Source organism: Salarias fasciatus, chromosome 22, assembly GCF_902148845.1.
Source record: "Salarias fasciatus chromosome 22, fSalaFa1.1, whole genome shotgun sequence".
Classification (NCBI taxonomy): Eukaryota; Metazoa; Chordata; class Actinopteri; order Blenniiformes; family Blenniidae; genus Salarias; species Salarias fasciatus.
The window spans coordinates 15,457,838-15,477,512 of record NC_043765.1 but is presented as its reverse complement, the minus strand read 5'-3'; the positions used below and the strand labels follow the sequence as shown (position 1 = coordinate 15,477,512).

General features: G+C 44.7%; 3 protein-coding genes across 5 annotated transcripts; 2 read left to right on the top strand and 1 right to left on the bottom strand.

The window, feature by feature from the left end:
* Positions 1–1,543: 1,543 nt before the first annotated feature.
* LOC115409781 (galactose-specific lectin nattectin-like) lies at positions 1,544–3,543 on the top strand. Its single transcript, XM_030121057.1, has 2 exons — positions 1,544–1,985; positions 3,494–3,543. The coding sequence occupies exons 1-2, from the start codon at positions 1,544–1,546 to the stop codon at positions 3,541–3,543; spliced, it is 492 nt and encodes a 163-aa protein (XP_029976917.1).
* Positions 3,544–3,797: 254 nt separating this feature from the next.
* On the top strand, positions 3,798–9,338 carry LOC115409693 (cell division cycle-associated 7-like protein). The gene is made up of 10 exons (XM_030120961.1): positions 3,798–3,932; positions 6,347–6,487; positions 6,624–6,727; positions 7,059–7,287; positions 7,373–7,435; positions 8,150–8,335; positions 8,417–8,575; positions 8,654–8,803; positions 8,900–9,036; positions 9,134–9,338. The coding sequence occupies exons 1-10, from the start codon at positions 3,915–3,917 to the stop codon at positions 9,153–9,155; spliced, it is 1,209 nt and encodes a 402-aa protein (XP_029976821.1). The 5' UTR covers positions 3,798–3,914; the 3' UTR covers positions 9,156–9,338.
* Positions 9,339–10,359: 1,021 nt separating this feature from the next.
* On the bottom strand, positions 10,360–17,693 carry sp4 (sp4 transcription factor). Of its 3 annotated transcripts, none has more exons than XM_030120622.1 (7): positions 17,115–17,693; positions 16,764–16,834; positions 15,484–15,834; positions 14,169–15,381; positions 13,643–13,841; positions 13,169–13,368; positions 10,360–12,781 (listed from the first exon to the last, which is right to left on the bottom strand). In XM_030120622.1, exons 1-7 carry the CDS (start codon positions 17,119–17,121, stop codon positions 12,510–12,512), a joined length of 2,313 nt encoding a protein of 770 aa, XP_029976482.1. In that variant the 5' UTR covers positions 17,122–17,693; the 3' UTR covers positions 10,360–12,509. The 3 variants fall into 3 exon arrangements, with proteins under 3 accessions (XP_029976482.1, XP_029976483.1, XP_029976484.1); XM_030120623.1 differs by having other exon boundaries at positions 13,169–13,362; XM_030120624.1 differs by lacking the exons at positions 16,764–16,834; positions 17,115–17,693 and adding an exon at positions 16,010–16,414.
* Positions 17,694–19,675: the final 1,982 nt, after the last annotated feature.

Here is a 19,675-nt window from a genome sequence, read left to right as displayed (position 1 = left end):
ATAGTTTAACCATTTCAAACAAGCTTATTAATCCTTTAATCGATCATTTAACTACTGTTTTGATCTTCTGTGTGTCTTGTGTTCAGCTGGAGCCCACAGGAACCCCGAGTTGGATGAAACAATATAGACTCTGGATGAACAATTAAATTAGCTCGAAACTTTATCAAACGTCATAAAAATCTAATTCATTTATCAAATGTCCCCCTTTTCTTGACTCAAACAGCAAAAGAATTATGAAATGGTGGATTTCTTTTCAAATGTGTAATTGTTTTTTTCTGGAAAAACAATGAATTAAAGTTTGCGAAAAAAGAAGTGGATTCCTGCAAACTTCATTAAATATATGGATTCACATACAACAAATAAACTTTGCTAACTTTAACACTGATTAACCTCTAGTTCAGCAACACCAAATAAATGCTCCTACTGAATATTCTTTGTGTATATCACCAGTCCATTCCATTACAACGTTATTCTTTATCTTTCAGTAAACTGATAAGCAGAACTCATATGTGTTGTTCAATCTGTGGATTAACTGTTTCAAACTGGATTTAACATTTCATGAAAAATATTACATCATTTGAATAATTCTGGACAAATCTGGAGGACAGTTTGTTGAGGATGCTGATCCATATGACACTGCAGGAGAACAAATAATCCATTAAAGGAAATAAAATTACATGTTTGTTTGTTTCTTCACCTTGTTGATGTGCACAGACTTCCATTACAAAAGATGATACACAGTAAGCAGTGTGGCTCTTTTGAATTTGGTCAAAAGAATTACTGTCAATAGAGACACAATGTGAGACTGTATTAAGCAAATTAAAAAATCAAATAAGAGTAATTATTAGATGAAACAGCTTTCAGATTTCTTTGTTTTCTTTTATTGTTCAATTTTGTCCTCAAACAGTGTCTCCAGACACCGTCTGCTTCTTCACTCCATCGTCTTCTTTTTATCCCGGTACACATAATAACGTTTCAGATATTCATCATCATTATGGGGGTAAAATGAAGAGCATCACTAGAGAAGATTAACAAGTTTATACTTTGCAGCGTCTCATGAAAGTACCTGTAGTTATAATTTGTGGCCACGTGAGGGCAGTAAAAGCACAAATTGGTGTCATGAATGAAGCCACTGGTCACAGTAAAAGGTTGATGCAATGTAATAGTGTTGATGAGTGAATAGGTATTTTGTTATGTGTCTGTTGGCAAAGCCACATCATAATGAAGCTTGTCATTTGTCCAGGTAGGAGGCGCCTCAGTCGAATCAGGTTCAGCAGTGTTTTCCTGTCCTCCCAACTCATTTTAATTGAGGCTGCCTTATCTCATGCTTGATAACATGCTCATGGTCTTTTCTCAGCAATGTGGTGTCTTGCTGCCCTGAAAGTTCCAGCTGTGTACATTCGTCCAATGAAATCCCCCCAACAGAGCAGCCGCCCTCTCTCTGGCAGACATAAAAGCCCACAGCCAGCCTCCAAACCCCTCTGTGGGATTCCTGGTAACTTTCAGCAAAACTGTCTTCCACACATCATCCTGAAGCTCTGGCATGATCATCTTCTTTCTGCTGGCTCTGGGCGCTGCGTCTCCCTCACCAGATCATGAAGTCCAGCTGCAGCGGGGCAACTGTCCTATGTTTTGGTACAGCTTTCAAGACCGCTGCTACAAGTACGTGGCCTCATACATGACCTGGGCAGATGCAGAGCTACACTGTGTGGCACAGGGAGCCAACCTGGTGTCTGTTCACAGTCTGGAAGAGCACAGCTTTATCAACTCCTTAATCCATAACTTTGACCCCGCTCGAAAGCACACCTGGAACGGACTCAGCGACATTGCTAAAGAAGGAGCCTGGATGTGGTCCGATGGGTCTCAAGTCAACTTTCTGCTTTGGAACGAGGGAGAGCCAAACAATGGCGGAGGAGCAGGCTTTGTGGAGCACTGTGGGCACACCAACGCTGGCATCGACTTCATGTGGAATGATGCTGGATGCGGTCATGAACTTCCCTTTGTTTGTGCATCTCGCAATATTTGTCCATGAATAAACAAGTCTGTTTCAACTCAGCAACAGAAATTCAACATACAAGCAAAATAAAGAAAACCATTCTGGAAGTTTAAGAGTGTTATCTGTTTTCATTTATGCCCACTTTTAGATTTTGTTTTTTTTACTATGTCAATGGTTCACATCAAAACAATATGTACACTTATTTTTTAATAACACAAGATATTCTTTGTCTCTACCAAACAAGCTTTTTTTCATGAAGGCTTGCACAAAACTAACACAAATTAATGAAGTAGACATGAAGGAGCTAAGAAAATGAGGACACTGAGTGGCTTTAATGTAACACAGAGCCTGTCAGTGTCATGTCAATCCAAAAATACTTGCTTTACATAGTTTCAAATCTGAAATGTATTGTCTGAATTACCAAAGCTCCTAGCCTCTTTTATTCACAAAGGGACATATGATTATCACCATGGGATTGTGTCAGACTGAAAGATAAGTACAGATGAAATGGGTAAAGTGCTTATTTACAATGTGTGAACAGCTGTGATGGGAGGTCGTATGGTCGCTGTTTCGGCTTTCCTGATGCTGTTTACCCCCATCATTTTGCCTTCACTCTGACGTGTGTTTTCCCAAGCAGGCTTCTGAAAACTTAACAACAGTGAAGGATGAAGAACACTGAGGGGTGGAGTGGCCACAAAAGGATGAACAGGAGAATCAATAGACCTGATGGGACGCATTGGCAGAGTAATGATCAATCTTACACTGAACGAGTGGGAAATTACAATATTGGTACTCATATATTTAAAATAATTCACAACTGGTTTGAAACCCACAGGTAGATGATTTATTTCTCACTTTCTTACTCTATGTTTTTTTTTTTTTCTGTCAGCAGTTAATTCTGAAGTGGTGTGTTAAAATAGTAATGACGTTTAGCTTTCACTCTCAACATAGCCTATGCCTTATTTAAAAATGACCAGACGAGATACATTCTTCTCTTCCAGGTGGAGTGTTAAACAATTCCAGAAACCAAAATGTCCTCATTCATTTATTGAATTGGAGAACCTGTAAAAGTTGGGGAACCACCAAAAAATGAAAATTAGGTCTGCCACTTATGTCTTTCTTTCATATTTAAAGTCCAATGCATAAAATAATATGTTTTTATTGTTCAGTCATTCAAATTATGTCTATAAGTTACTGTTGTTGGATACATAATTCTTTGTTTTTGGAAAGGTGACACATATGACTTGAACCTTTTTCCATTGTCAGCAGTGACTTTCTGTTGAAATTGCTCCCTAGTTTGTGTTGTATTTTACATTTTCTCATACTATGGATTTCATAGTGGTGTATGACCCTGGGTCTGAGTCAAGGTTCAATTTGCTGTTTACATGTCCTTCTTAAAAGTCTGTTATTCCCCCAAAAAAGGTCAAATAGGAACTGACAATGGGGTGAGTACCAGCGACTAGTCTTCACTCTGCCTTGAACTGGTGTTCTGTCCAGGGTACCCTGTACCCTGCCACCCTGGACAGTCCGGCCCTGGTCCCCAGTGAACACATCCCATAATAATGTTGCCTGTGTTCATTTTATTAAAGTCTTTTGGACTTAACCTAAGTACTTTTCTATAAAAGAAGTTTCTTGTGATTGCAGGAATTATACTTTCTGAGGAGACACCTCGGTCTTCCTGGAGGGAGGGAATGTGGGCGGGTGAATCGTACGTGACGTCGTGGGGTGAACGACTGCTTAGACACGCCCATCTGCCATTTTCGCGCGAAAGATTGGGCCGTACCATTGTGCACAGAGCCGGGGGGGATGAAAAGAGACGGTACTCTTTAACACAGGGACAAACACATTGACGGAAAATCTGTTTACCTCAAGCTAAAACTTTCTGTTGGGACAGAAATTTAATACAAAACTCGGGGAAATGACCCTGACGACGAAGGTAAGTTGGAAAAAGCAATTAGATACACCTGAAAATACTTTATTCCTGTCGTGTTTTATTAATGAAGATGTACCACAGCATCTAACAATCACTGCTTCAACCAAACCTTTATGTATCAACTCTGAAAGAAGATGCTGTATTTTCTAAATAAGATCATTTTTGACTGTACTGCCAGATGATTAAGTTTTCTCCTCTCTTTTGTTTTGACCTTGTTGCAGTACACGTGGTTGGGTTCGTGTCTTCATTCAGGGATATTTGGGTCAAAGCCATCACAGAAACATGGTGGGAGTTGAGGAGTGTCATCTCAGGATACTCCACTTTTACAAAACCAGTGAAAAACAGCCTCTTGTGCCGTTTACACACACAAATATGTTAAAAGATGGTACTTACAAAAAGACTAGAATGAAAAGGAATACTTATTCATCCCAGTGGGTGATTCTTTACAGCCTTGGTCCACACAGTCTAGTAATCATTTACAAAGACTCAATTAAATATGATCAAAGTGTTATATACATAAGTAGATCAACTATAAATAACAGTATATGCGTTTTACAGTTCAAGAGTAAATGCATAACACAATATGTACACAGAACTGCTTAACAGTAAACAGTTTATCACGTTTCTAATAAAACAATGTGTAAATTAGTCATATTATCTCTGGATTAGTGCAAATAATGTACTGCATGCTATTCAGTACAACTGTCCTGCTGTATATAGTATTATTTCCAAAAAAAAAAAGTAGCTGAAATGGGACTTTCTGACATATATTACCCCAATTTTTGTTTGTGTTGGTTTCCCATTGGTGTGAATGCCAGCCTTAATCCAGACTTTTCCCGTGAAAGGGGAGCAGGATTCAAAAAACGCTGACTTGGTTATCTACCTTCTGTGTTTTGGTTCTTCAGATACTCCCACCAACATCCCAGAATTGATGAAATAGTGAAAAACTCTTTTGTTGAAAGATGTGCATTTGTGTATTTGTTCAAATGTGCTTCATAACCATGCGCTTCATGTTAGTCTCCAGTCTCAAGATTCATCCTCACTATTGAATGATGAACTTACGTGAGTGTATAAATGCCATATAAACAGAGAAATGCAAACATTTTTATAAATGTCAACAGGTGTATATAAGGAGTTCAATCTGTGCCTTAAGCTGAAGAGGATGATTAAAGATACACTTCTTTTTCATGGATTGAGTTCATTGAAACACTCGCTTTTACACTCTAATTACAGTTGTACAATACTGTACACGAGTTTGATGCTGGTTTAAAATAATTGTCCTTATTATTCATAGAACTCCCACATAAAATGATGTTGAAAGCATCCATTCCTCCTCGTCAGTGCATCAGTACACCTAATGGATACCTACGGTTTTGATTTTTGAAGTTAACACTAAAAAGGTCCCAGAAGTTTAATGGAAATGATGTCTCGCATTATATTTCAAGCACATCGTTGGCTCTTTAAAGAGTTAATACCGATGGTCTGGTATGCAGCATTGGGGTCTGTGGGAACCCAAACAAAGAGGAAGCACGTCCCATATCAGTAAACTGCAGGAGTTAAGTGTCCGTTCCTTTTCCACTTGGTCCTGTCATTTTTAATAAATGACTGTGTTCTGCCGGGTTCAGAAGGTCTGTGGCGATAACAGCGCGCTCTGCTTCGATTCGGTTTGTCGCCCTAGTCACAGAAAGATAAATTTACAACCAGCTGCAGTTCTGTTCAAGCAGGCTGTATTTCTCTCACTACTTTCACTCAGCTGTGACAGATATCTAAAGAGCGAATGGGGCTCCCTCTGGCGTAGAAAACATATCAGTGTGAAGGTATTTTTTTCTGTCTGCCGCCTTTATAGTCGGGCCCAGAGTTGTAAATGCACATTGTACTGTTCAAGTGCAGCCTGATGCCCTTCTTGACCTTTGACCTTCCAGCCACAAACTTGTTGGGCATGCCTCTACCTCTCGCCACACTATCATCATTGTCCACATAGCTGTAGATATTAAATACGAATGTAAATATTTGGAAATGCAGGACGAGCTGTGGAGCATGGTAGAATATTGAGACGTGTAGACAGAAGCTTGCGAGAAACCATCCACAGCTTTCATGCATTTAATTTATGCATTTATTTTGCTTATATTAGTATTTTATCTTGTTTTGATTTGTCGTTTCTCCTGATTTCTTCTCTTATTATTCATCTTGAACTACACTATTCAATGATTTGTACACAAAATTCCAATAATGACTCAGGTTTATCTTTCAAATGTTTTTTTAAATGGTTTTCATGCGTTGACTGTTGCCCTGTCTTTGTCTTGTCACATATTATCACTGTTTCTGTCGCTGTGTTTGGTACCGACTTGCATAAAAAATGCAGTATACATTTTTGATAGAACTAATTAATTCCACTAAAACTATACTTCTCCCAACAGGCTCCATGTTTCAAATCGAAGTTTATCACCGCTGAGCTGGCCCGTCTGTTCAGCCAGTCGGACAGCGAGGAGGACTTCGAAGGCTTCAGCGAGAATGAAGAAGAAAACATGAGGTGTTCAAACAAGCAGCTCAAAACCAAGGTATGAAGCCCTTTATTATCAGTTATTCACCAAGCGTGCCGAGGAATTCAAATCTAACCAAGCCATTTCATTGGACTGTTGTCCTCTGCTCGGTCTGCTCGTGAACGTGGCGCTTTGTTCTCCCTGGATTCTTCAGGTTTTGGACTCGGAGGACGACAGCGACGTGGACACAGGCTTCTACTCGGATGGAGAGGCGGGACCGCCATCGAAGAGGAGGAGGAGTCTCCTAGTGGCCATAAGGTGAGCAGGATTCTGTGTCTTAAGGAGAAACTGACTGGAAAAGAGTTGCTTCGGTTTTGAAAAGGTGAAAATGCACTGAGGTGAAATCAGGACTTTTTTCTGCCTGTTCACGTTGTCCTAATGGAGGTAATCTTGAATTACAGCAAAGCAGAAATATAAAGACAATTCAGTCGGACATGCTCTAGATACAGATTATCTCTGTTTATTCACCTGTTGAGTGATTTTTTTTCCTTTTAGAGGGGTTAAATAGTCGGAACTATTGAAACACCCAAAACAAATCAGTCGAAATATGACAGTCATAAATAACTTAAAATCTTTTTTCACATCCTAGGTTTCCCATGAAAACTCCTAAACAGGAAGCACCTAAGAAAAACGCTAAAAAACCTGTAAAAGAAAACCCTCGTTCAAAGAGAGCATGTCGGGGGCCGACGAAGAAGAAGCAGCAGCAGCAGCAGGAGGATGAAGAGGAGGACAAGGAGGAAGAGGAGGACGACGGCGAGGAGGTTCTGTATCAGAGCTTGAAGAAACGAGACAAGAACATCCAGGAGAACAAGGCCATGGTGAAGAACCCCTTCAGTCCCGCTCTCTCACACCTCGACCTTCTCCTCGTCAGATTCCTGACCTCCTTCCTCTCTTTGCTTTCAGCTGGCGAAGCTGTTCGCTGATCTGGACACCATGGCTGACCTGACGCTGCCGTCCACCCCTCAGGTGAGAACGTCTCCCTCCTAAACTCTCAACAACACACAAGAGCCTCTTTTTTATTGTTTGTTTGAAGTATTGTCTGTTTGACATTTTTCTGCTTCAGATCCAGGTGTAGGGAAAATCGCTGCTCCTAATACTGCAATATTGAATTTATAAACTGCAGAAAGGTTTGAACAGATATTTAACTTGCAGTTGTTTTTTTTTTTTTTGTGTTGGATGAAGATCATCTCTTTGTTAACCAGATACTGGGAGTGTGGTTTTGCTTGAGTTCCCTGTGCTTCAATGGAGAAAATGACTGAATTGACACTAAAACACTGCCCTCTATTGGCAAAACGAGGAAATGTTTTATTTTTCTGAGATAAATGCAGTGAGTTTTTCCTGTTTGTCGTCTGATGTTTGAGGTGGACGATCGCATAAAAAGCCAAAAGACATTACTTTATTTGCACATAGCATGTGTGTTGTAGAGAATTTCTTTGCACTTCTGTGAATCAAAACATCTCCATAGTGCCTTTTTAACAGTTTTTATATAAACTAAAACACTTTATTAGGTGTACCTTTGCAGTACTGGGTTCTTCTCAGTGGCTTAGACACAAGGTGGAGACACTGTTTTTTAAAATAAGACATCTGTTTATATTGACTGAGAAATTCACTGTAAGCAGTCCAACGTGCACATTGCTTCTCTTCCTCGTCAGATGTGCTGACTCAGTTTTCACTCCGCAGAAGAAAAGACGGGCTTCAGAGAAGGTGACGCCACGCAAACGCAAGCTCGACGCCGGCGCCGTGTCCGAAAGGAGGAACCCGTCCCGCAAAGCCCGTCCTCCTGAGAACTTTGCGGTGGAGGAGAAGAGCGAGACCACCCGGAAACCCTCCGGCCCCCGGATCGTAGACCTGAAACGTCTGGTGGCGGTACGAGATGCAGCGCGTTGAACTCTTTAGGAAAGATTATTGCAGGCGTGTGGCGTGAAGCTGTTGGTTGAAACTTTGCAGATTGACGAGGAAATGGTTGATCAGCAGAAGAAAACGTGGAAGAGGAAGAGTTACGGCAGGAGGAGCCGGCAGGTGGTGAAGTCTGTGGACGAGATCACAGAAGAAGACCTGGAGAACATCGCCTACCGCAGCAAAGACAAGATCTGGGACAAAGAGAATGTGAGTCTCACCAGCTGCTGTTTCGTCGCTGTTTCCTCCTCTGTGACGTCTCTTCACCGTGTGTGCCTCGTCCTCCAGGGCAGCTCCTGCCACCAGTGCAGGCAGAAGACTCTGGACACCAAGACGGTGTGTCGCAGCGGCTTCTGCTTCGGGTCCAAAGGCCAGTTCTGCGGGCCGTGCCTGAAGAACCGCTACGGAGAGGACGTGCGCACTGTTCTGCTCGACCCGGTCAGTCTTCCAGCCGTCACGCGGCGATCTCAGAACGCCCATCGTCCCTCCATTCATTCATTCTTTCATTCATTCCGTTTGTGTTTTTCCCGGCAGAGCTGGTCCTGTCCGCTCTGCAGAGGCGTGTGTAACTGCAGCCTGTGTCGTAAGAGGGAGGGCCGCTGCGCCACCGGCATCCTGGTGGGCTTGGCTCGCTTCAACGGCCACGACAACGTCCACGAGTATTTGGAGAGGTGGGAACCTGTCTGGACCTGCGGGGGCGTCCGTTAAGCAGCCAGATTTCTCCCACACGGCCTCATGTTCTGCGTCTTGCGTCTGTTTTGTTTTCAGTATTCAGAAAGAGTTGCGGTGAAGTCCTCAGAAGAGACCGGAGAGGAGGCGCTGCTCCCTGCTGCACAGTACTGTAGAAACTGTTTTAACGCACATTTTTAGGTTTAGACCAATTTTTAGGTTGTTTTGATGTCACCGTTAAAAATGTTCAACGTTTTATGTATGTAATTATATCCTGATTTTTAGGCTGCGTCATCGACGCAGACATGCGTAGTTTTAAGTTTTGTATTTTGTTGGGAATGGTGGTTGGTGTTTTTTTTTGTTTTGTTTTTTTCTTGGGAAAATGTTTTTAATTGTGCTGCAGATACAAACGAGGGTTTTATACAAAATTCTTCACTAAATCTGAGAAACTTCGCTGCATTCCTGTCAGTTCACTGTAAATGTTAATAAACCACACTTTTGTTTAAATGATCCTGCTCGTTTATTTCTTGAAGGCAGACGTGGCTCCACATGGCGTGTTGGCTAATGGACGCTCGATTAAGTATTTCTCGACGCTCCCGCAGAGGAAACGAAGCCCGGCGTGCGTCAGGACAGCCAGCCTGCGTGTACTGTGTGTTTGCAGTTGCTGTGTGTCTGCCGTCGTGGGCCCTGACCCCCCCGAGGTGACCGCGGACAGGTCAGCCGGTCTTACATAATGAGCAGGAGCCTCGGCCGCGGGGCAGATCCCAGCACGGTCAGAGGTCGAGCAGAGGTCGCCGGATCCTCACCAGGTACTATTACTCAGCAGTGTGAGGAGAGGAAGCTGCCTGGTGACATTTTTATTCGGTTGCGGCTTAGCGCTAGCAGTAACACTCGGGTCTTGTGACTCTTGTGGCCACAAGTCTGATCTCCGCTGCTTCGGCTGAGATGAAGAGAAAAGGGAGAAATACTGGGAGCTGTAATTGTTCCCTCAGGGAGGGCCGATGCTCCATCACTGCAGTCACAACACAGCTGACAGAAAGCCCAGGGACGAGGAGGCGGGACGAGTTCCAGTGTGTGTGTGTTCGTCACTGTTGTGGGGAGCCACATCTGTTTATAAACTGTCCGTATGGGATTCGTCATTTTAGTGGAAAATCAAGTCTCATAGCTGAGATCAGCTTTTTGAAGAGGTATCAAAGATAAGAGGGTTGCATTTAAGGAAGTTTTAATAACTACTGTGTGTCGGCAACAAGTTATTGCGACATCCAAACTCAAGTCCCACTTGAAGAATCACTTTATTGTCAAGTGTTATGCAGGCAAAGCATGTTTTATGCTTAAATTTTTTTTTCTTCTCAATTTCGACATAACACATTTGTACAAACCAGTTTTAAAAATATTGATAAACTGGAGCCTTTGAGGCTAACCCGGCAAAAACCCATTATCAAATGTCATGGAGACGGACAAACATCTTTTAGAAAAAGATTTACAAATGAGATGTCACTACAAAATATCAAAGAAAACAAAAAGTCGGTTGTCACACAAAATATTACCAAAAACATCTAAATCTGTTTGGTATCATCCTTTTTAAACAATATTAACTTTTTTTTTGCTTTCTTCCTCTTTTTTTTTTTTTGTTATTTATTTTTCTCTAAAAACACGTTATGGCGCAAAGAGAAAAAAAAAAGAAATTAACAGCAATGATCGGACGTAGAAAAAAGAAAAGAGAAGCACAAATAGTAAAGAAGAGAGAAGCAGCACTACGGCAAAAAACTGAAACATGCTGTACACAACCTCAGAATCAACGCACACAAATACGAATCCAGTAAAAGGCAAATCTTACAAATCAAGGATAAATAATAAATTAGCCATACACAGTGGAGTCCTGTGTGTGTTAACATACCGGGGAGGGGGGGGGGGGGGGGGGGGTGGTAGGACTGAAACGATTGATAAATTCTTCAAAATAAAGATTTTTTTTTTTCCTTAATTTAAAAAGAATGTACGCACTGAACTAACACAGAGCAACATCACCAGGAAACATCTCGGAATATCCACATAGCAAAACGGCCTGACCCCGCTCCCGCCCGCAGATCTGCTCACCCTGATCTGACCCCCGCCTGCCTGCGCCGTGCTCTGCTCTCTGGGTCATGACCCCCCCCCTCCCTCCCTCCACCTCCTCTTCCGCCTCTCCGTCCACCTCGGCCTGAAGTTCCCTCCGTACAACAGCTTGTGTTAAGGCAATTGTGGTACGTCGGTCACGTTACGGGATTAGCGGTTGGGGGGGGAAACGGGGGGGGCTGTCACCAGAGGACGGAGAGCAGCATCAGTGACGACAGTGCCGTCCGACAAAACCGGCCACCTCACAGTGTTGGAGAGGGTCGTATGGCGCACTGGCTGGAGCTGCGGCAGCAGGGACGTCGGTGCGACCGTGAGGCGCCTGTTCAGTAAGCTGGTTAGTGAAGATGACAGCACTGTGCTCCAATGTCTTCCCTAGAAGGTTAGAGTGAACTGGCTTGTCCTATTAACAGAGAAAACGCCGCCCCCCTGACAATGTAAACATGGTTTCACTAGGATTGTCATTATAGTATTGCTTTCACTAACACAAACAAAGTTGTAGAAAGCTAGATTGTTTTTCTCTATAGAAACCTTTTTTTTTTTTTAATGGCCACTTCGCCTCAATAGGAATGCATTATTTATAAATCTCCATATATGTGCTTTTTTTTCTACTCTCATTTTTTCTTTTTTTCTTTTTTTAAATTTCCTTAAAATGATCCATCATCATATTCAAGAATAGTTTATTCGTCGACTGGTCACACAGGAATCAACCCCTGAATCTGATCTGAGCACTGAACCTGAAACCGGAACCATAAATAAAACTCAAATTAGGTAGATCCTCCGCGGGACAGCAGGGGAACGCACAGCCATTCCAACAGCTATTGCTTTTACATACATACGCACACACTCGCACACACATTCGCACACGCCGTCCCCAGACTGTCCCAGCTGTCACTGCTCGGTAACAGCCTTGTACCATGATTGACCCTCAGCGCTGTCTGACAGGTTGAAACAGGAACACAACTTTGTGCATAGAGTTAGATTCTGCTGCAGTTAGGAAAACGTCTCTCAATCGCGGATGGTTTGATTCAGCAGGTGTCCCTGTCTTGTGCTCATCTTCTTACGTTTCATTTCCCCACCGCATATGGAATTATCATAATCGAGTTTTTTTTTTTTATAAATGCCAAACTAATCTTTTATACATTCTGTCTAAATTTTTGTTATATGTTAGTTTTTTTTCTAGATTGTGAAGCTTTCTTCGGTTTCTGTCCATCCCATCGTTTTGTCTCTTAAGTCCATCTCTATAAGCAATTTCAAAATAAGAGAGAGAGAGAGAAAAAAAAAAACAACACACCCAAACAGTCCCTGCAAAGACCTCCAAAAAAACAGGAAGTCGGCCCTCTGCGTGCACGCACGAGGCATTCACCTATTCAAACTCTTCCTCTTCCTCCTCCTCCTCCTCTAGGTGATTGGAGGTGGTGGGTGTGGCGGGGTCAGAGTCACGTGAGAGGGTGGCGACGGCCACGATCTGCGGGGAGGCTTCCAGGCCTTCCGGGGCGTCTTCCTCCATGTCGTCGGTGGTGATGATTGCCACCGCGGCGCCGCTCTTCTTGTTCTGGTGCGTCTTGATGTGCTTGGAAAGGTGGTCGCTGCGCATGAAGCGCTTGGAGCATTCGGGACACTCGAAGCGTTTTTCCCCTGAGGGAGAGAAGACGGACAATTGCAGAAATTAATTATCCGGAGTTAGAGGGGAAAAAAAAGAAATCATTACTTTTATAATGCTTCAGGTTATGGAAAATAATAAAAGAAAGATAAGCAATTATGTAATTAAGTATATTTAAACGAGAGATCTAAGTCTGTTTACAACATTTTACGACACCGAGGCCTGAGCCAGTCTCCTACATTACCGTCTCCATTCTGATCTCCGCCACAGCTTTTTAATTACAATGCCAAACATCAGTGTGTGGTGAGGCTGATATAATATTCACAGTCAGAGCTGGAACCACAGAGAGATTTCCTACCACTCTGACCCACAACACGAGTGAACGTGCATATCCCCCCCCCCCGGTCCATGTTGCGTCCTACCTGTATGCGTTCTCCGGTGTCTCTGCAGCTCGTCGCTCCGGGTGAACCTCTTGCCACAGAAGATCCAGTTACAGACAAACGGCCTCTCACCGGTGTGCCAGCGCAGGTGAGCCCTCAGGTGGGACGTCTTGCCATAAACCTTCCCACAGCCTTCCATATGGCAGATGTGCTGTTTTTTCTTTGTGGGGTCCCCACTGTTCCTGCAGCACACGCAAGAATTAGCGGCGAGCGACAGGTGGGGAGGGGTGGATGCGTCAAATGGGCTTGCAATATTTTATGTGGTACATTTCAGTTCAAGTTTCTTTATTTTGAGTAATTGACACAGCTGTGGGCTCAGAGCGAACAATACCGAAACAGTTTCCTCTGCAGTTTTGGTTAAGAGTCACATTATAAATGTAAGGCAGAGTCATTCATTTCCCCATTGACGACATGTTTTCCGATGCAGTGCACTATGTGTTTGTAATGCCTTCATACCTGCCCTCTCCGTCTCTGCAGTTTGGACACGAGCAGGCGACACGTCGAAGCCTCTTGCTGGGCGGCCCCTCCTGGTCCGAAGAACTCTGAACGGAGCCCAGCTGGTCCGGACTCATGGATGAACCTGACGCCACATTGCCTACAGTGACGGTCACAGGAGACGACTGAACTTTGACCCCATCCTGACCCTGTGTTTGACCTGAAAGGTGATGGAAAATGATTGACACTAAGTAAATGTTTGTATTTAAATCAAGTATGGTAGGAAAGTGAAAGATGCTGGGGGGAAAAAGCTAAATGGCTCTAATACTGGCATCAATCACATTATGTGAAAATAGCAGAGCAGGACAAATTTATACTAATCAAAGTTGACTGAGACATTTATCAATGAAGAGATATACAAAACTGAGAAAATTTGAAGCTTAAACCACAGGAAATAAACACTGCTGTTCTGTCTGCACATATTTGGGAGTCAGTGAGTGATCACAACACAGCTATAACAGCACTGTGCCTGTCGAGGTATCCTTACCCTGTAGACCGGTGATGGTGAGGGGCACGCCCTGCACCTGAACCCCAGCTGTGCCCAGTCCTGCGATGCTGACCGTCTGTACCCCGGATCCCGGGTTGATCTGAGCTGCGCTCAGAGTCAGAGGCGCTCCGCTCAGGGAGACCAGGCCTCCGCTCCCTACTGTTGTGCCGCCGGCCACCGGGGCCAGCGTCAGCTGCTGTGGCACAGCTGTTCCGAGGCCGCCCTGCAGGGAGACTCCTCCGGGCAGCTGCAGCGTCTGCCAGGTGATCTGCCCGGAGGGGGACAGGGTTGGAGTACGGATAAGGACCTGGGCTGGGTTCTGGAAGGCCTGAATGGGCTGCAGGGTTTGTCCTGGGGCCAGCTGGAGCGTCTGAATGTGCTGAGGTTGCTGCTGGCCCTGAGCCTGACCCGGACTCTGAGTCTGGGGCTGCAGCTGGATCTGTTGCACCAACTGGTGCCCCACCTGGCCCACGATCACCTGCTGAATGGCTCCCGCTGTGTCTGTCTGACTCTGCAGACCGTTGGCTTGGTTCTGGCTTTGAGAGTCTGCCTCGCTGCTCTGCACCTGGGCTTCCGATGATCCACCCTCTGATCCGGCAGAGACCACTTGAGCCGCGTCAGGCACGCTCTCACCCTCGGGTACTGCTGTTGTTGATCCAGAACCAGGTGTAGGAGGAGTAGCTCCAGGCACTGCTGTTGTCACCAGTTGGTTGCCGTTAGCAACAGAGAACGTGCCGTCCGCCGATTGGATCAGCTGCACAGCTCCGCTCCCCGCTACGTTGTTTATCACGGGCAAAGCCAGGGTCATACCACCAAGGTTTATGGGAACTGTGGTCATAACAGGCGTTTGGGAGCCTTGCAGAGTCTGCAGCTGAAGCGGAAAAGACTGTGCAGGACGGATCTGCAACGGGACCGTCTGATTGGCTGTACTTGTCAAGATGGCCTGCTGGTTGGCTGGTTGGAGGATAGCCTGGGTCTGGCCTGAACTTGGGGTTTGTATTAGCTGAACTTGTTCAGGCAGACCCCCGATGGAGGCAGTCTGAGGGCTGATATGGATCTGCTGTCCATCTGCGGTCTGCAGATGAGGTATGACCTGATACTGGACACCTCCCCCAGCGTTGGGCAGGTTCTGAACCTGAATGATCTGGAACTGCTGCTGCTGCTGCTGCTGCTGACTGGCTGCAACGCTGTTGGTCCCACCTACTGCCTTCACCTGTGCAACAGAAAAGAAGCAGCAATTCATTTAAATGCACAAAAAAAAGTGACTTTTCAAAAAAAGAAAAGTTTTCCTCCAGACTCCCTCCAACTTCCTTACCTTGCGTCCAACAGGTGAGCTGTCGTTCGCTAAAGTGGTGGCAACCGTCACAGCAACAGGTTGACTGGTGTTCTCCTTGGCCATGGTGGGGGCTGCAGTGATGATCTGCCAGCCGTTCCCCGTGAACTGAGCTGGGACCAGTTCCAGCTGCTGGGGCACCAGGGTCTGACCCCCAGCTGCGTCCACCACTATCTGACCTTGGAGCTGACCTGCCTGCAACTGGATCTGACCGGCTTGAACCTGGATCTGCTGGGCTCCTGCTTGGGCCTGGGCCCCCTCAGCACCCCCCTGCCCTCCGATTTTACTGCAGGTAGCCGCTAGCAGAGCTAACGGAGAGGGCTGAGAGGAATCCTGGAGTACAAACGACGGTGGGGGAGGAATGAAAGGGAGGGGTGGAGAGAAAAACGGTCAGAGAAGGAGTGACAAGGGGAAGGGAAAAGAAGAAATCAAGGATTATAAACACACACAGACAAACAAAATAAGTGCATGTAAGTAAAAGGAGATCAAGAATAAGGAGGCAGCTTACACAAGGAAGGATTTAAAGCGAGGAAGAGCAAGAGTAAAACAGCGAGGGGTGGAGAAAAACATGGTGCAGAAAAAAGAAACACTAAAAGCTGAGGGAAAGAGAGAGAGCTGTCAGTGGAAGTGGGCGGTATTACAGGAAGCGAGTGGGTGGGCGTGTGAGAACCACATTTCTCTTTTCTGAGAACACTGGAAGAAAATGCCGCCTTCTCTCTCTCTCTCTCTCCTCCCTTTCAAAGGAACTAGGTCGCAAGCAAATTTTTAATGCCAAACACCTCTCAAGACAGCACATTCAACAGCCTAGATTGTTGCAACAACCTCACTAAGCATGGGACATAACATAGGAAGAAGGATTGTCATACACATTTAACAACAAAAGATCCGGTTCAGAATAACTGCTTGGCTTAAAAATAATACAACCTGCTAAAAATAGAAGGTCCATAGTTGCAGGGCCCCATACCACAGTGCTGCAGGTCTTTGGAATAAATCCATTCGGAGAATTAAATTATTGTGATCATAATGCAGACAGACAATTCAAAAGTGCTGCGGCTGAAGTGTGACAGCCTATTCATGAGACTCTGGGTTGGCTCACCACAGGGCTGCACAGAAGCAGGAAGTGAATTCACAAGAGAAACGCCCCCAGAGGTGTCTGGCTGGCTGGCAGGGAGGGAGGGAGCGAGGGAGGGAGCACATTTTTGGCCTTCAGGCAAAGCAAAAAGTAATGAACTATAACAAACTCTTAATTTCTTTCCCTTTACCTGCGATCCAGAACTTTTCCCCCTTTTAGATGCTTTCCCTCCTTCAGTTCCAGATGATTCCTTCTTCGAGTCTGTGAAAAGGAGGACAAAGTGTTAGAATATCACCTGCTGTTGTTATATCTCATGAGTGTTGCTCAGTACTGTGGAGTCCCGTGCAGGCACGGTCAAGAAAAGCCAAGCATCCAGCAGACACGTCCCCACACAGGTGATCAATGAATGCAGAGGAAAAATCAGTAACCTCATCATCAATATCAAAGGGGGCATGGAGCCTCCTATCTGTCAGACTGGCAGAGAGAGAGAGAGAGGGGAAGAGGGGTGGAGACGGAGAGGGAGAGGGGGGAGGGTACCTACCACTCATAACGCATTAATATACCGAGAGGGTGTAGTTCACGGTAGAAGGCCGGCCGGGTACGGAGGCGGAGGACGGCCTATATGTTCGGCTTCTGGGCCGTGGCGGATCTGCCCGTTTGACGAAACCACCCACCGGCCAGGAAGGGCGGTGCCAAGCGCCAGCACAATCAAGCAGCTCCAAATAACGGAAACAACGGAGAGCGCGGTGACCGTCCCCGGTCCGTCGGACGCTCCTCTGCCCCGTTGTACGCTCCTTTTAACGGACAGACAGTCCATAAACGAGCAAATTGGCGCTTGTCAGATTGATATCCACAGAGAACTTGGCAGTGTGTGACCGTAGAGGCCCACCCACTTCCATTTAAGCATCAGGACAACACCCTCCTCGCTGCTCCTGCCTGTCACCGCCGCTCCTGTCGCCACACGTCGCGAGGACGCCTCGTCGCCGTCCGTCGCGCGCCGAAACCCAACCGTCACCAGTGTTTGTATTTTGAGCGTATTCCCTTTTTTTCGTGCTCAATTGATTTTTTTAAAGGGGGAGACACGGGAGATAGCCGTGGCTTTTGTGGGCGGACGCGCTCCTCCCACTTATTCAGATTGGACGACGGGGCTCGGCGTGCGAGGGTCGAGATGGGAGTTGTATTTTGGTGAGGCCTCGCCTTCCCGAGCCCGCTAGGGCGGCCAGAACTGCACTTCCCATGATGCTCCGCGGCGGCCGCGGTGGTAGTCATGTTGCTGTGAGAGCGAGAGGGAGGGGCGGTGACTTCTGTGTTATGGGGGGTTGGGCGAACGGGAAAGGGCGGTGTGTGTGTGTGTGTGTGTGTGTGTGTGTGTGTGTGTGTGTGTGTGTGTGTGTGTGTGTGTGTGTGTGTGTGTGTGTGTGTGTGTGTGTGTGTGTGTGTGTGTGTTCGTGTTCGTGTTCGAGAACTGCAGTTCCTTTTTTTTTATTAAAGAAAGCACTTAATTTTTTTTAATTTGTATTACAAGAAAATAAACACTAACTTAAAAAAACAACTTAACAATGGTACTTCACAATATCATACCTTAATTTGCCTTGTCCTTGTCTCTCCTAGTCAAGTCAACTTTAATGAAAACTCCATAAAGCTCTACATCTAGGTGTGAATGTACACCATTGCACAGTGAAAAGAGAATTTACTTCTGTGCTGTTAAATAATACCGTATAAATAGGTAATGAGACATAATAAAGCAAAAACTTGTCAAAACCTTTTGAGGGTTTGTGATCTGAAAAGTAGTGGTGAGCACTTCCTCTCCTAGAAGGTCACCAGTTTGAGTATGGTTGGGGAAGGTTTTGTGTTGTGTTTGCATATTCTCCACAGGGGGCCCATTGTCCTCTGACTCCCCAAAACTATGCACTTGAGGTTAACTGTAGAATTGTGTTATAGTTTGCTCATCCCAGCTGCACTGGGCTCCGACACCCTGACCCTGAGAGGGACAAAGGATGGCAGATGCACAGTTGGTCCCTTCATTACTTTGAACACTGTTTTTAAATTTCAGTTTTTAAAAAAAATACATATATATATGGGAGCACACAGAAACTTGATTTCAAGTTTCCTTCTTCAATAATGAGCAAAAAAAAAAAGGCAATGTCAGCTTTTAAATTGATAAATATTGTGGTTTTATTACAATAAATCTAATTCATATTGGTTTGGAACTTTTCATCACACGTTAGCAAACACCTAACAGTCTTTTACTTGAGAAAATGGTGGTGAATCGTTTTTGTCTTTTGAAAAATATTATCTCAATAATAGCTATAACTTGTAGGAAAGTCTTTGTAACTTACCAATTAATATTCATTGTCAGTATCTCCTCACCAGTCCACATAATCCTGCTTTACGTGACTGTAGTCAAAGTAAGAAATGAACATGAAGTCGATGCATATGAAATAATGACTTAAATAACCTGCATGCTATATTTTGTCTAAAGAATAACTGAGTGATGAGTGGTAAAGACATTAGAAATGAACTCCGTGTTCAGCAGGAGATGGGCAGCCAGTAACACAACTGAAACTGTTTTTTCATGCAGTGGTGGCAAATGCACAAAAGTTTTTTTTTGTTTTGTTTTGCTTGTGCAACAAGCTGGAACAGAATTGTGGTCTCCCACTCGTGTGACAAAAAAACTATTTCCGTGTCCCAAAAGGAGATCATACTCTAAATTCAGCAAACCAAGCAAAGTGTTGATGCACATTTGGTCCCAGGAAGGGTTTCTCCAGTCCTGTCTTGACAGCCCCAGTTCACCGAGTAGAAAACATCATTAGCAGCCAGCCAACGGAGGATATGCCTCCAGCACACAGGGGGAATATTTAGGTTTATAGACTGTCAGTCAAATGCACTGAGGGGAAACACACACACAGACAGGATGGCATTAAAAAAGACACTGATTTGGTCTTATTAAGCAAAAACTGATGAAGTGGGTTAAAAGTTTTCACATTAACAATATATATTTAAAAAGGTCATAACTTCATTCAGAAGTGTTTCCATGCTTGCACATTTCTCTTCAGAAGCATGTGCGTGAGACTGTATGAAAAATGAAACACACACACACAC

Bases quoted from the DNA above. Each gene is read 5' to 3' on its own strand.
- sp4 (XM_030120622.1), bottom strand. The intron at 13,842-14,168 runs GTAAGGATACCT...ATCACCTTTCAG, and splicing joins CACCATCACCGGTCTACAGG to GTCAAACACAGGGTCAGGAT. The intron at 13,369-13,642 runs GTATGAAGGCAT...CGTGTGCTGCAG, and splicing joins TGCAGAGACGGAGAGGGCAG to GAACAGTGGGGACCCCACAA.
- LOC115409693 (XM_030120961.1), top strand. The intron at 6,488-6,623 runs GTATGAAGCCCT...TGGATTCTTCAG, and splicing joins ACAAGCAGCTCAAAACCAAG to GTTTTGGACTCGGAGGACGA. The intron at 9,037-9,133 runs GTGGGAACCTGT...TTTTGTTTTCAG, and splicing joins GTCCACGAGTATTTGGAGAG to TATTCAGAAAGAGTTGCGGT.
- LOC115409781 (XM_030121057.1), top strand. From the start codon at position 1,544: ATGATCATCTTCTTTCTGCTGGCTCTGGGCGCTGCGTCTCCCTCACCA. The intron at 1,986-3,493 runs GTCATGAACTTC...TGTTCTGTCCAG, and splicing joins GTGGAATGATGCTGGATGCG to GGTACCCTGTACCCTGCCAC.